The sequence below is a fragment of the Mirounga leonina genome, unplaced genomic scaffold (assembly GCF_011800145.1).
Source record: "Mirounga leonina isolate KUSES-001 unplaced genomic scaffold, KU_Mleo_1.0 Mir_127, whole genome shotgun sequence".
Lineage (NCBI taxonomy): Eukaryota > Metazoa > Chordata > Mammalia > Carnivora > Phocidae > Mirounga > Mirounga leonina.
In genome coordinates this window covers 56,168,046-56,184,495 of record NW_023270316.1, presented here as the reverse complement: position 1 = coordinate 56,184,495, position 16,450 = coordinate 56,168,046, and the positions used below count along the sequence as shown (strand labels likewise).

General features: G+C 42.9%; 1 protein-coding gene across 4 annotated transcripts in view; it reads left to right on the top strand.

The window, feature by feature from the left end:
* The window catches only part of RUBCNL (rubicon like autophagy enhancer), a 37,786-nt gene that overhangs the window by 17,266 nt on the left and 4,070 nt on the right, over positions 1-16,450 (top strand). For all 4 annotated transcript variants that reach the window (XM_035003366.1, XM_035003367.1, XM_035003368.1 and 1 more), the window contains 8 exons: positions 201-411; positions 3,688-3,789; positions 4,267-4,327; positions 4,772-4,904; positions 6,066-6,211; positions 7,772-7,836; positions 13,959-14,197; positions 15,162-15,223. In XM_035003366.1, coding sequence (XP_034859257.1) covers positions 201-411; positions 3,688-3,789; positions 4,267-4,327; positions 4,772-4,904; positions 6,066-6,211; positions 7,772-7,836; positions 13,959-14,197; positions 15,162-15,223 — 1,019 coding nt within the window. The remainder of the gene's footprint in view (positions 1-200; positions 412-3,687; positions 3,790-4,266; positions 4,328-4,771; positions 4,905-6,065; positions 6,212-7,771; positions 7,837-13,958; positions 14,198-15,161; positions 15,224-16,450) is intronic.

Here is a 16,450-nt window from a genome sequence, read left to right as displayed (position 1 = left end):
AGTAAATTTTATGTGTCTGGGAGATATGGGCTATACTTCATATAATGACCTGTGAGCACTCAGTTAAGTGAACATTTATATTTCTATGGATTAACTCCACTTAAATACAGCTTCTTGATTTTTCAATCCAGTACACCCTCAATGAAAAACAGTCGACTATGCTTGTGAGTATTTTAACAGGTACTTTTTTTTTCCTGCAGGAAAATGCCCACTTCTATGTTGCAGATATGATTATAGCAGCAATGGAGAAAATTAAGTGCACCATCCTGAGTCAACAGCACACAGAGCACTGGGGTGTGGAAGAAGCCAGTGGGGCGCTCGGGAATGACCACGCTGACTCTGAAGTCACCTTTTATACAAATGTAAAGCAAGAATCTGGGTCTTCCAATTCTTCTGACAGTGGCTATGAAGGCAAGTGGGGCAAATCAGAGAAACTTTATGCTGTGTTCTCCACTTACATCTCTTTTCCTGTCACATCCCAAAGTAGATCTTCAAATCCTTTGTCTAAAACTTTCTAAAACTTCCTGAATAACCTGCTGCACAGCTCAACCCCGTCTTGCAGGACCCCGGGTCCACTTTCCCAGGGAAGAGCGCATGAGGGGGCCTGCTTTGATTGGGTGTCCCCAACTGGTCAGCCAGCCATGGCCAGGGGAGCGAGGGAATGTGATTGGATCATCATCCCCCTGAGGCCACCGGTGGGGAGAAAAGAAATGATTCCTATTTCAGTATCCCATTTCTGTGCTTTATCTTTGAGTCTTTCTTTTTTGTGTGTCTGTTTTTTGGCCCCATTCCTAGTGAACAAGTCATCCCTGACTTCTGAGTAATAATGACACATCCCCTCCATCCGTTCCCTATCCACCTTTGACCTGGACCATCACACTAGCCTCCGGCCAGTCATTCTGTAAGAAGTGCCTTTAGGTCCTCAAGACACATGTGCTGCTTTAATTTTCTCTTTACTTGCAGCCTCTTCCCCTCATCGATCCCACACACATCTGTCTTCCTAGAACAACTTCTACTCCTCTAAAATGGCCTGCTGAGATTGCTCCATATTTGATTCTGGGATTTTTAGCCTTGTGGGATACAGCTTCCCAACAGGCATCTCCTGATCTATGTTGTACCGTGGGCTTTAGTTACACGAGCCTGGTAAACTTGCCCACAGACATTTCTCCCAAGCCTCTGCCTCCCACCCTTTGCTTTGGCTAGGCTCCCTGGAATGCTGGGTCCCCAGGAACTTCACATCAGTTCCTTGATTCTTCTCATTCTTTGCAAGCAGTCCCCCTCCACCAGCACTGTGACATGCTCCCAGGTTGCATCACAGGGCCAGGGCACCATTCATGTGGAATGAAGCCTAAGTTGTGCTCCAGAATGCTCTATGATTGTCTGCGTGCATGCGTCACTCCCTCCTGGAGTTGTGCAGCATGGGGGCTTGCCTTCTTAAGGCCCATGGCATGCAGTTGTGTCTTCTCATGGTTATGTGTGTCTGTGTCTCAGCTCCCTTACGAGGTTTTAAACTCTTTGATGGATAAGCATTTGTCTCATTTGAATTTGCCTTCAGCATAAGCCTTGCCAGAAATAGTATTTTAGAGATATTTGTTGAATGGCTGAGTGGAAGCTCATGTCTAGCGGAAATTTTTTTTAAAGATTTTATTTGAGAGAGAGAGAGTGAGCATGAGCAGGGGGAGCATGGCAGAAGGAGAAGCAGACTCCCCGCTGAGCAGGGAGCCTGGTGACATGCAGGACTCCACCCCAGGACCCCAGGATCATGACCTGAGCTGAAGGCAGATGCTTAACTGACTGAGCCACCCAGGTGCCCCTGAATATTTTTAATATGAATATAAATATGTTAAATGAAATTTTAAAATATTTCTACCACCCCAATAAAAATATGCATTTTTTAATCACATATCTCTCTTGTGACATTTCTCATGGTGGATATTACTCCTTTGAGGTAGGTCAGCATACTTTAAGTTACAGGCTGGTCTTGAGAGCTTTTAAAAACAAACAAACAAAAAGAATAGAAAGTATCAGCATTCAACTCACTTAGAGGGAGCCGTGCTTCCTGGAACTTTTTTTTTTGAATCAGTGAAATATATTTTTGTGTTTGTACTGAGTTGCAATGCAAATGTATGTTATTGTGGATCGTGGTCAAAAGAGGGCGGGGAAATACAGAGGTGGGTGAGGTTGCCCTATCATACCCAGGAGGAAACCAAAGCTGAGAAGTTGATTGTCCACAGTCACCCAGCTAGGATGGGGCAGTGTTGTTGGGGTTTTTTAAATTTTTTTTTTTAAGATTTATTTATTTATCTTAGAGAGAGAGAGAGCACTTGTGGATGAGCAGGAGGGGCAGAAGGAGAGGGAGAGAGAATCCCAAGCAGACCCCGCACTGAGCACCGGAGCTGGATGCAGGGCTTGATCCCAGGACCTGAGATCATGACCTGAGCTGAAACCAAGGGTCGAGTCAGATGCCTAACTGACTGCACCACCCAGGCAGTGCAGTTTTAAATCCTGGCCAGTTCCCTGTGAAGCGATTTCATGTAACCTCTGCATGACCTTGAGTACAGTTTCATTGTGATTACATACTCGTATTAATTAATTAATAATATGATTACATTATATTAACAGTATTTCATATCCAGTTTGTCAAGTTGCTACAGTTTTCACATTTTTCCGTGATGGTATTTCTGGAGTTAATAACATGATTTGCAATATCAATTTACTATTATTTGGCATGTAGGTAGCTTTCAGTATTTTAATATTTTAAATGGACTGCAGCTAGCTCCTTCTGATCAAAGCCTGCGTTTTTCACCTTTTTTTTTTTTTTCTTTTTAATGACATTCTTAGGATAATTCCCCAGGCTAGCTTTCAGGATAGAAAAACATGGATATATTTGTAGTAGTTTCCTTAGGTTGCTGTAACAAAACACCACAAACTGGGTGGCTGAAAACAACAGAAAATGTATTTTCTCTCAGTTGTGGAGGCCAGAAGTCAACAATGAAGTTGTTGGAAGGGTTGGTTCTTTCTGGAGGCTCTGCGGGAGAACCTGTTCCATGGCTTCTGGTGGTTACCGCCGGTCCCTGGTGTTTCTTGGCTTGTAGACGCATCACTCCTGTCTCTGCCTCTGTCTTCACATGGCCTTCTCTGGATGTCAGTGTCTGTGTCCAAATTTCCCTCTTTATAATATAACTAGTCATATTGGATTTAGGGCTCACCCTGAACCTGTATAATCTAAGCTTAACGATCATATCTAATTCCTCAAGACCCTAATTCCAAATAAGGTCACATTCACAGGTTCTGGGTGGATATGAATTTTGGGGGGACACCTTTAACCCAGTACAATGTTTATGTTACCTCTACTCTTTGACTCACTGTGAAGCTGATTTTCACCCTCTTTCATTTTTTTAAAACTTTGTATTATGGAAAATTTCGAACACACATAAAAGTAGGCAGCTTACTCTTATGAACCCCCTCATCATCATAGATCCTCATCCGTCTGTTTCATTTAATCACAGTGAATGGAAGAACAACACAAAAATAGCTCCCTGCATTTTTTAATTCTTCAAGCTGGATTTTTAAACTCTTTGGATGTAAACTCTTGGCCCATTTTATTTCCCGGTTTCTAATTAGTTGGCTGTGACAGGTTTTCTTTTTTCTTCTTGTTGGTGAAACCCCCTTCATTTCCTTTTCTAGGTTGTGCGGTGCTACAGGGCAGTCCCGTGGCTGGGACACCCACTTACTGTGATGTGCTGAAAGAAGCCTGTAAATGTGACTTCGATGACTTTGTTATCATAGGTAAGATTTGGAAACTCACCAGCGACGGCTCGTACTTCCCCTCCCCCACACACATATGGACACGCATCCCATGCGGTACCACGTTATAATGGCTTTCAAAGAAACTTCTCCCAAGATCAGATTATGTCAGATTAAAAAAAAAAAAAAAAGATGTTCTTATTCCATAGGTCTTCATAATCAATCTCTCATCTCACTTGTAGAATTGAATGCAAAAGCAGATACTCATTATAGTCTGAGATCTGTTTGGCCTCTCAATTAAATTTTGGTGGAATTTCAGGTGAGTGTATTTTGAAATCCCATCTTTGGTCATTAGCTGTAGTCTTGTAATAGAAACCCAAAGAACCTGAAGTATGGAGATGCTGAAGAACTAGTTCTTTCTGAGATGCAGGGATTTATTTTTGTGTTCTTATAGAATTGAGTGTGAGTTAGCAAAACAGACTGAAATACTTGAATACCTTTTCTTTGATTTACTTGCAGAACTTGGTGAGTTTAGCAGTATCACAGAAACCTGTGGATGTTCCTGCAGCTCCTCTAAGAGGTATCTCTCCTCCGTGTCCACCTGCCCCTAGACCCCTGGGCCATCACCTCCGATATATATATATAGTGTTTAAAGGCCTTTGTATACATTCTAATTTAATCAGGCTGGGTGGTTTTTAACCCCATTTTTATAAATGTGGAAACTGAGGCTCAGACTAAATGTGCCTCAGGACATAATGCTGGTAAATGAGCAGAGATAGGACTTGAACTCAGGTCTTCGGGCTCCAAATCCAGTGCTCTTTTTACCACATTTCCCAGTCTTGGTACCCTCCATAAATAAAAGGGGCTGTGTTGAGTAAGACAGCCAGTGGGTGGGTGGTGCATGCTCCCTCATGTGACACCTCTTCTGAGTTTTTGGAGTGGGAAGGATGATTGAAAACATGAAGACTCACAACATACTCCTCACGAATGTAGTTTTCCACTTTTTGCATCTCTTACCTTTCAGTGTCATTTATGAGCCAGACTTCAGTTCTGCTGAGCTAATAGCCAAAGAGTTGTACGGAGTATTCCAGAAGCGCTGGATGTTGTCAGATGTTAATCATCAACTGGCAGATTCTCTAAATGCTGCTGGCTCGAAAGTAAGTATCAAAATGAGTTGGCCTTGAATTGAAAGTTCCTAAACTCTCATCTTTCCTGCTGTTCACTTCAGACATTTATGCATTTCTTTGTATGGTCACTGGGTGTTGGGGGAGACATGAAATGAAGGATGAATCTGACATTTATTGAGTGTTGATTATGCGCCAGGGAATCCAGCATTTCACATTTTCATCATCAGTATCCTCTTAAGTGGATGCTGTCGTTATGTTTACTTTAAAGTGTTAGTTCCAGCCTCTCGGCAGGGCTGGTCAGTGGAAGAGCAGGAGTCATGCCCATCCTGGTCCCTTGTAGACACACCGCCTTCTGACAGCGCACATCCCACTGCGGGGAGAGAACTTCGCGGCAAAGCTAACCTAGGGGTAGGAATAAAGCACTCTGCAAGTGCAGAGAAGGAGCGTTTAATTTTATCAGGGGACTTGAGAAGGCCAATTGGAGATCTCAGGACTTGAAAACGGTAGCAGGTAGAAACACATGGAAGGGGAGCTTGGCAAAGGGCAGCAGGAGTAAAAGTGATGGGGGCGGGGTGGTGGTGGTGGCGTGTGGTATGTTTATTGAGCAGGGTGGCTTGCTGTGGTTGATAGCGTGTGTTTTTGTGTATCCGTGTTGAGCTTCCTGGGAAATTAGGTTTGAAGGATGTGGTCACATTGTGGAGGACATAGAATGCTACTTTGAGGAGTTTGCATGTTAAATGCGAACAGGAAAGTTGAATGGGTCAGAAGGAAGCCACTGGACATTTTTAAGCAGGGGAATGATCTTAAAAGAGCAGTTTCGGGGGAAGTCTGACAACAGCTGGGGGTTCTGGTGGGCAGCATCTGGCAGCCTATGGACTAAGAGCAGTAAGGCTTCTGCTGTGAATAAAAGCATTCTGGTCACAATGACCTACTACTTACAGTAATCTGAAGTCTGGAAACAAATGAACTCCCCAAAATACTAAGAAAAGTGATTTCAGCTGGATGGTGTTTCAAGCAAGTCTTCTGCAGATGGCTTTAGATACAGGGAGGGCTCCTTTCGTTCAGTCGAAAGCAGTTTTAATTTTTCATGGCAAATTTTCATGCTGGAAACACACTTGAATGTTCTTTTTCTTTCAGTTCCTGAAATATGCTTGTTTAGGTTGCTCTGCAATCCTCTTCTGTGTTATGCAGGTAGTGAATGAAGAGTGGGTCCAAAAAGACTTTGAATCCAGTGTGGATGTCATTCAGGAAATTACCCTTAAGTCGAAGATCAGAGGGGCTGAAGACTGGGAGCCCCCCAGATTTCAAATCATACTTAATGTTCATCCACCACTCAAGTAAGTCTGGGTTGTTGTGTGGGCCTCCAGTCCAGGTAACAAGGTGTGTTGGGTCCCACCTCTTTGTGGAAGTAGGTGAGGGAAGAAAATTACACACCGAGGGATGAAGGAAAATTTGTTTTAGGAATAAGGAAAGTTGGGCATATTTTTCTGAGTTAGCTTCTTAGCTCCCTGTTTATCATGGGTTTTGGGGGGCTCTGTAAGTTTGACAAGTTGAGAATTTAACTATTTCCTTAATTACGTACATTACATAGCAATTGAAAATTAAGTAGGTTTAAAGGGGATTTTTTTTAAGTGGCTAATATTGAACCTTAAAAATCATATACAATAATTTTAAAAGACCACTCTATTCACCAGTACAATGTGAAAGAAAAATCAATGGATAATTTTTTTTAAAAGGGAAACTCTAATCCTGAGGAGGGCTCCTAATAGTTAAAAAATGCAACAGGATGCAAATAAAAATACCTTTGTTCTCTAAGAAGTAACAAAATCCTGAAAGACAAAACAACAAAAGAGGATGCAAAAGAAAAAAAGAAATAAACTCATTTTTATAAATGTATATGTATAAATAAAATATATAATAATTTAAGGTAGAAGTTTAATTTGTTTCTGAGAGTATATGACATTACAAGGGGACATTTTAACCAACTACAATTTCTCCATTCCTCTTGGCTTATATTTAGTGTGTTCCCAAACTGCAGCATAAAGAAGGGACTGGCAAAGGTTCTTGCCTTTGCCCCATGTAAGTGTCCTATAGGCTCTGTCTTGTGTTTTTCTTTTGAGAGAATGACAAGAAGGTCTCTGCGGTGCTTGGGCAGAAGAGCTCCTTCTCCAGACTTGGGGTGGGGTCACTCTCCTTAGCCAAGGCTATCTTTTCTCGAGAATTTCCCTATATCCTCTCTAAGGGAGACAGGTAGGGGTCCACACAGTTTTACGTTGGTCATTTTTGCTGACCCTAAGTTGTAATAAAATTTTGCAATTTCCTTTGTATTTCCAAATCACATATGAAGTTGTGGTGTCAACAGTTCAATAGAAGACACTTCAGTAGACTATCGCTCTCCAAATATGTTTGATACTTAGGTCTTACATGACCTCTTACTCATCCAAGTTTCTTTGGATCCATTTGTGAACTTCCCGGGCACATCACCTCTTGGTGTTTCATCTCCCTGAACTTTCTCGCATGCGTTGTGTGTTTCCAGTTTTCTCTGGTGGGGGTCCTGTGCATGCACAGTGAGCAGTCTCTAAAGATCCCATGGTGGAATAGTTATTCATGATACTGACTTCGGTTTTGGTGATAGCAGGGGTTTTTAAAAGGCCCAGAGATCTCAAAATAAACAAACAAACAAATAAATAAATAAAAATAAATAATAAAATAAAAGATCCAGAAATCTCAACTAAAAAACTCTGTTGAAGAATGTTATTTTTTTTCCCAAATGAAAAATGACAAAATTAAGGCCCCGAGCCAAGAAAAGCACCATGATGTCGGTTTCTTTTCCAGTCAGTGAAAAATGCTCCATTGGCTACTTCTGAACTGTAACTGTGATCATTTTCTGTACTCAGGAGGGAACTCGTGGTAGCAGCCCAGAATTTTTTGTGTGCTGGTTGTGGAACTCCAATAGAACCTAGTAAGTATGAGCAGTGGATTACCTGTTGAGTATGCTGTGACGGGGGAAGAATAGCAAAGTTGGAGAGTGCACTGTTTTTGTGAACGATGCCTTTGATGAAGTTGTTACAAGAACTTCACAATACTGCCCTCTCTTTCATGAAGAGGCCATCGTGACCTATATATAAGGCTACATGGCTGGCCTGTTACCTCTTGGACCATCTCCTAGTTCTCTCCCCATTGGGCACTCAGCTCCAGCCACATGGCCTCCCTTCTGGTCCTTGAAGGAGGCAGGCTCACTCCTGACTTAGGGATTTGCATTTCTGCTTTTCTCGCCCTAGAATGACATCCCTATGGCTGGTTCCCTTACTTCCTGCACATCTTCACTCAGAATTTACAAGGTTTTCCCTGGCTGCCCTATTGAAAATGTCCACCTTGCCACACTCCTGGCCACAAACATACACGTGTACACTTTACCCTTCCTTATTTTTCATTCTAGTACTTATCTTCCTAAAATACTCTTTTAGATTCTACTAATTTTTCTTATCATTGGTCTGCGTCCCTGTCTAGATTCAAAGTTCCGTCAGGACAGACATGTTGTCTGTTTTATTCATTGCTCTATCCCCTGCTCTTTCAAGAGCACCTGGTGCACGGTTTCCTCTAAAGAGACTTGTTCCATGCTTGAATGGCTTATCAAGGAGCTAGCCAAACTCCTCTGAGAGGGTTTGAGGAGGTGGCCTAGAGGAATCATTCCTGGGCCAGCTGGGGACTAGAAAATCAGACTTCTTCCAGTCAGAAATGCAAATTGCCCACTGAAGACTCTGAATCACTTGTTCTGCTTATGAGGGCATCCACAGGTCTGACCTATAGAAGGCTGGGAAGAGGAGCTTTGCTGGAAAGGGTTCTCTTGGCCTTTGATAGGAAGTCTTGGAAGGAAAAAGACTTTGAGGACCTCCACCTCAGGAAAGAAATACAGAAAACAGCAATCTGTCTGGGATTCCTTCTATCATATTGAATGACAGTGCCCGCCATTCATCATAGTTGTAACTGGTTTCAGTTACAGGACTCATCCTCCCAGCTAGTCCGGTGGGGACCATGTCTGTTTGGTTAACCACTGTATCCTGGTTCCTCAGTATCGAGTGCATGATTGAGTGCATGAGTCAGAAACTATGAACACGTGACTGTGATTCCACCAACTTTTAAACGATCTCCTTAAGTCTGTTCAACTACGGAGATGTATGCCTTCCCTGGTGGCATAAACATGATCCTTCCCTCATGGAGCTTGCTTACAGGAAGGCAGAGTCATCAGCCAAGTGAACAGCAGGGATGATACTTGCCATGAAAGAGAAAGTCAAGAGTGCTGTGGGATTTACCGCATGGGAACTGAATCTGGGCTTGGGGGGCTGGGAGGGAGAAGTTCTGTAGGGAAGTGATTATCCCCAGAAGCATGTGCGTGTGTTTTGCGGGGGTAGGGGTCACCCTGAGCAAAGGGCCTGCAGCGATTGCAGAGAAGTCCTGTGTGACCAGAGAGTAATAAGGAGAGAAGAAAGCATGCTCACAGTTGCCCAGGGCACAGATGGTAGATGCGTTATCAGCCACGGAGATAATTTTGGACTTTTCCTATGAACTTCCTATATAGTTCTTAGGATATATTTTGACTTTTTATTTCTTTAATTTTTTAAAAAAGATTTTATTTGAGAGAGAGAGAGCAAGCACAAGCAGGGTGAGGGGCAGAGGGAGAAGGAGAGGGAGAGGGAGAAGCAGACTCCCTGCCGAGCAGGGAGCCTGACTTGGGGCTCGATCTCAGAACCCTGAGATCATGACATGAGCTGAAGGCAGACGCTTAACCGACTGAGCCACCCAGGTGCCCCTTGACTTTTTATTTTAAGGTATTTTTGGACTTACAGAGGAGTTGCAAAAATGGTACAGAGATATTCTGTATTCCCTTCATCCAGCTTTCCCTCCTGTTAACGTCTTATAATCATCAGAGTATAATTACTACAACCGAGAACTTTGCATTGGTACAATCCTATTCACTCAGCCACAGACTTATTCAGATTTCACGCATGACCTTGATCTGCTCCCGGGTCCAATCCAGAATTGCACATGGCACGTAGTTGTCAGGTCTCCTTTGTTCCCTCCAGTCTCACACATGTTGAACCATTTGAAAAGTAAGCAGACAACATGACAGTTTACCCTTTAATACTTCAGCATGTTCTAAAAATAAGGATGATGAACAGTTAGCACACCAAAGGAAATTAATAACAATTCTCTAAATATTCTCTCATACTAGTCCATATTCGTTTGTTTTTCTCATGATGTCGTTTATAGCTAATTTTTCCACCCAGGTTCTAACCAAGTTTCATACACTGCATTTAGTTATTATTTCTCTTTAGCCATCTTTATTCTATACCTGCACAATCCAACATGGTAGCCACTAGCTCATGCGGCTATTTAAGATTTAATTTAAATTAACTAAAGTTAAAAATCCAGTTCCTCAGGCACACTAGCGACATTTCAAGTGCTCAGTAGCCACATGGGGCTCGTAGCTACCACATTGGATGGTACGGGCTTAGAACATTTCCATCCTCCCAGAAAGTTCTGTTGGACAGCACCGTTCTAGAATTTGTCCTTCCTATTTTTTTTTTTTCTGTGACATTGACTTCTCCTCCAGTGAGAAACAGCTGTGGTTTTAGAGCAGGGCTTCTCAATTTCAGTACTACTTGACTTTGTTGTACGGCTGTCCTGTACATTCTAGGACACTCAGTAGCATCATCAGATGCCCCTGGTGGCTCCCCAATTACGACAACTGGAAATATCTCCAGATATTTCCAAATATTCTTAGAGAGAAAAAAAAAATCACCCCTGGTCTAGAACAGCTGGTTTAGGATGCGTCGTTTGGCTCTGTTTTAATTAAAGGACTCAAGAAACCGAAAGAAAGAGACATAATTTATTCTGTATTAATAGTGTAGTATTTAGTAGATAGTCAATGAAATTTGATGAATGAGTGACTGGATATTGAAATGTTAAGATTGTAGATTTTAGGGAAAGATGAATTACATCAGGAAAATTTATTGGCCCCGTCTGTCCCCCTTTCTCTTCCCATCTTGCTAAGTTTGATCAGAAATGTAGAGTGCAAGGGCCAGAGCATACCTTCCTTTGGGCCCATTTTATAGAAAATGTATCAAGGCCCTGTCACAAGCAAAAAAATACTCATTATCTGCCAAATCAGAAATCTTAATCCGGGGTGGGAAATAGACACATACAACTGACTTCTCAAGATCTGAAATTTAAGAACTCAGACATTAAGCACTTAACAAGTTCTTAACAATAATTCGTCAACCCTAGTTGTGTGTACTTATAGTTGAACCTGGTTATTTATGATTCCATATTTGCAGATTCATCTATTCGATAAAATTTATTGGTGACCACAAAATCATTACTCATGGTGTTTTCATAGTCATGCCCAAATATGCACAAAGCACCAAAAATTTGAGTTGCCTGAAATTTGAGTTGCCTGATGCACACGTTTCCAGCAGAAGGCAATGCTCTGCCTTGTTTTATTTCTCACACTTTAAATAAGGCCTTCTCATGGTTTATTGAATGCCTTTTTTTTTTTTTACAGTTTTGCATTTTTTGTTGGCGATTTAGCTGTTTAAAATATCCCCCACATGTAGTACTGAAGTGCTCCTAAGCACGAGAAGGTTATGATTTGCTTTATGGAAAATATACATGCATTAGATAAGCTTCATTCAGGCATGAGTTATAGATAGTTCTGTCGGCCCTGAATTCAATGATATAACTAAATATAACAAAATAATATATTGTTGGTAATGTATATATAAGATTATTATTGTTGGTATATTATTAGTAATATATATAAGGTTGTTAAAAATAAATTATAACAAAATATATTAAATACAGTGTCTTTAAGCAGAAAACACACATGAAACAAGGTTATATACTGACCAGTTGGTGAAAATGTTGTTACCACAGGCTCACAGAAGCCTAAACCTGTATTTCCCTCAGGAGCATACTTCAGTCTTCACGAATTTGGTGTTCATGACAACTTTATAGAGCATAAACTATTGTAAATAATAAGAATCAATGGGTGCTACCGGGGTCTGAGGGATAATTTGGGCAAGCGCAAAGGCATTAGCTCCTCGCCCTTGCCCTCCGTCGAATGCGGCAGAGGATGAGGGGGCTATGATGGCCACAAGCTGGAGCTTCAGGCCAGACGTGGGTGGGAATCCCACTGGCCTGCTCCCTGTGTGTCTCTGGCATAAGCCGATTATTATTCCCTGTCTCTGCTCTCATCAGTGAAATAAGGGAAGTAATAGCCCCAGAGAATGACACAGCGTAGGTGAGACTTTTAACCAGAGCATGACACAAAGTAAGTGCTCAGTAAAGGATTGCTCTTGCAGTCACTCAGGCCCTGTTGATTGATTGATTGATTGATTGATTGGTTTTATTTTATTTTATTTTTTTGGTAAACATATGTGCAGAAGCATATAGGACTAGCAATGTACTTAACTCATTGAAAGCTCACGTTATTCAAGTAACATCTCCTTTCATTAAGATATAAGTGGCCTTGTTTATTCTGGAAGCTGGTATGAGGAAACTAGATTTAGAATCTGCAGTGTCCCAGGTACTTTGGTAGCTGCTTTCCCACCCAGCAATTCATTTCATCTTTGCAGCATGTATCGTCTAATATTTGTATTATACCTTATGGTATTTTCATTACAAAGAAACCCGTGAGTCAAAGGGTGAATGATAAATATCATCCTCGCTCGTCTTAGACTCAGATGTTGAGGGAGGGACACAGGGGAGACTTAACTGAATTGCTGTCTTTTTCTTAAACTTGGTGGTGGGTACCCAGGGATTTGTTGCCTTTGTCCCTATACCTTTTGCTTGTCAATATATTTTGTTAGATATATTTCTGAAAGCAATGCATGCTCATTTTAGCAAATTAAAAAATGCAAAAGAACGAAAATCCTTTCTCCCGCGCTTTAGAAGTATTCACTACTGGCTTTTTAGTGAGGATCTCTTGGACGGTGTATGTGTATTTTTAAAAGCAAAATCAAGATCGCAGTATACCTATCTGGAACTGGATGTCCACTGCCCACACTCATCCATGAAATTCATCGGTTCTCTGTCATTTCATTGTTGAGTACACCATACTTGTCTAGCCAGTTGCTTCTTGATGTATCTTTAGATTGCTGTCCCCCGCTCCCACTATAAATGTGCTGTATGAACACCTCTCTGTATCTCCGTGTGTGCATGTTAGCATTTCTGTCTGGTGTCACAGAAGTAGGATTCCCACTACACACTGAAGAGTTAAAGTATATCATGGAAATGTCCTCCGAGAAAGTCCCCTCCTGTCAGCCCTGAGAGTGAGTGTCCGCCCCTCTGCACCTCGCCTGCTCTCGGTCCTCTACCTTTGTGAGAGTTTGATGCAAAACCAAGGAGTTCACTCTTTCAACACGCACGTCTTTGTTGTCGAGATGGTTTTTCACATCATTCCTGGTCATCGGCATTCCATGTTTCCACGTCTCGCCTATTCCCATCCTTGGTGCATTTCTGTAATGTGTTTCCCATGGATTTATCCAGGAAGTCTTTGGGGTGCTACTCCCTAAGAGCGTACCTGGCGTGCTTGACAATTTACCAAGCACTTTCGGTCCGTGTGATATCCCAGAATCTAGTTCTGAGCTGCTTTTTATGGCCTCAGGCTACTTGGCCTGAGGAGATTCCCACCAGCGCTCAGGCTGCCTGCCAGCCCAGCCGGAGGCAGAGGGTGGCGCCCACCCGATTGCTAGACTCTAAATCTCATGTTCTTTTGGCTACAGCGCAGTTTACAATGCCCGTCTTCCAAATTCAGGAGTACTGGTGCTGGGGGGGGGGGGCGGTGTCTCTTTTTTCTGACTCCTGTTTTGGGACAGCAACACTCGGGAGTGGCCATAACAGACGGCCTCCAGTCCCCGCCCCAGCCTTCGCAGCTGCGGCGGGTCCAGCGCAAGCCCAGCAGTCGGAGGCTTGAACCCCGGTGGGAATGGGAAGCGGGGGGCGGGGGGCGGAGGGCTGCCAGCCGAGGTGAGCTGTGCTCCCCCCCCCCCCCCCCCCCCCCCCGCCCTTGTGCTCTTGCAGAGTTTGTGAAGCGCCTGCGGTACTGCGCCTACCTGGGGAAGTATTTCTGTGACTGCTGCCACACGTACGAGGAGACCTGCATCCCTGCCCGGATCCTGACCACGTGGGACTTCAGGAAATACTACGTCAGCCATTTCTCCAGACGGCTGCTGGACAGCCTGTGGCACCAGCCCGTTTTCAATTTGCTGAGCGTTGGCCCCGGCCTGTACGCCAAGGCCAAGGAACTGGACAGAGCGAGGGTGAGCAGCTGCCTCCGCGGGGGAGGCGCGGCCGGTGGCGCCGAGGGCCCTGGCCGCCAATGCGCCTCGCGCCTTCTGGGTCTCCGGGGGCACCCAGGCGGACCCTCCGCGGGGCGGGTTTACCGCCAGCCGCTGGAGCTTTAGCTTCAGGGCCCCCCTTCCGAGGCCGCGTACCAAATTTCCTATTTACGCATAGTTTGGCATTTATACCTAGCTTTTGAAATTTATTTATTAGTAGTTTTAAAATAAACTTGTTTATGTTTAAGGTGTGCAGCATGGTAATTTGATATTCAAATGCAAGTGAAATAATTACTGGTCAAGATAATTAACATATCCAGCTCCTCGCAGTTACGGGGTGTGTGTGTGTGTGTGTGTGTGGGTGGGTGGTGGGAGCACCTGAAATGTACTCTCTTAGCAAATTTCCAGTCCTCAATACAGTATTATTAACTATAGTCATCATACCATATATTAGATCTCTAGACTTACTCATCCTACATAACTGCACCTTTGTTCCCTTTGACCAGCATCTCCCCATTTGCCCCACCTCCGCATCCCTGGAGAGCTCTGTTCAACTCTTTGCTTCTGTGTATTTGACTTTTTTAGGATTCCACGTGTAAGGGAGACCAGGCAGCTTTTTTCTTTCTGTGTCTGTCTTGTTTCGCTCGGCACAATGCCCTCCAGTTTCATCCATGTTGCCACAAAGGGCAGGATCTCCATCTTTTATACATAGTTTTGTGTTTTCCTCAAAGAAGGCCCCCAGTGGTTGTGTAAGCTTCAGGCTCCACTCAACTTGGGTCCCTCCTGGACTCAGTCAGGAACCCCTGCTATATAGACTGTTTACTTCAAAGGCTTGTCTTACAGAGTTGTAGCATTTCAAAGTTAGAAATAACATTTAAATTTGATTTATACATTTTCTGTGCCGTCGATCGCATTAACTTTTCCCCCGTTTGGTTTCTCACATTAGGAAACCCGGGAGCAGCTTTTTCATATCAAGAAGATGTTGAAGACCTGCAGGTTTGCTGAAAGGTACTGGGGTTGGCTGGGCCAGGCCCGGCCTGAGGGGCGGGGAGGGCTGGGAGCCTCCACACATCTGCCAGTCCCCTGGGTGCCACCTGGTCCCACCTCCTCCAGTCCACAGGGCCCCTTAGCACAGCAACTCCCTCAGGCCTCTCCTTGGTGATGCAGACCCTGTCGTTAAGGTTACTAAACCTCCTGGCTCACAAGCAGAGAACTTAACGTGTTAGAAGAATCGGCCAAAACAAGGATGAAATACCTCTAGCCAGTGGCCATTATTATTACTGTTGTTGTTGTTATTTTAAATTGTGATAAAATACACATAACAAAATATACCATCTCAACCATTTGAAGTGCACAATTCAGTCACATTAAGTACATTCAAATTCGTGTGCAACCTGTCACCACCATCCATCCACAGAACTTCTTTATCTTGCAAAACTGGAATTCTATATCCATTTAGCAGTAACTCCCTCTTCCCCCGCAACCACCATTCTCCTTACTGTCTCTACGAACTGACTCCTCTAGGTACCTCATATAAGCGCAGTCATATAGTGTCTGTCCTTTTGTGACTGGCTCATTGCACTCAACATAATGTCCTGGAGGTTCACCCATGTTGTGGCATGTGTCAGAATTTCCTTCCTTTTTCGGGACTGAAAAATATTCCATTGTATGTATCTACCACATTTCGTCTACCCATTCAGCCATCTTGGGTTGCTTTCACCTTTTAGCTGTTGTGAATAGTGCTGCTATGAGCACGAGTGTATCAATGTATCAAAATCCCTGATAGAGAGGTGTGTCCAGCTGTCATGGCTGTATAGTATTCTACAATATGATGTGGTGTTAATGTCAGTATTGTTCTCTTACTGGTAGATTTTTAATGTCTTTATATTAAAATAGATTTTAATATCTCTATAGATATTAAACCTAATAGATTTTAATATCTAATAGATACTTAGATTTTTAATACCATTTGTTATTTAAAAAACTAGGCTTTAGGTGAGTCTCTGGGCACATCCATAATATGTCCTTCAGGTAAACTTCTAGAGGTGGAATTTCGGGAAACCATGGCCTAAAGATATAGGCATGAATTCAATGACAGAAATAGAATTTTTTAAGTGAAAAAAGAGGTTACTCAAGGGCTTAAGATTATCTGTTACAGTAGGATCATAGTTTTTAAAAAATTGTTTTGTTTTAAAGCTTCTTTCAGTTTCTGATCTTTATTTAATGATAATATAC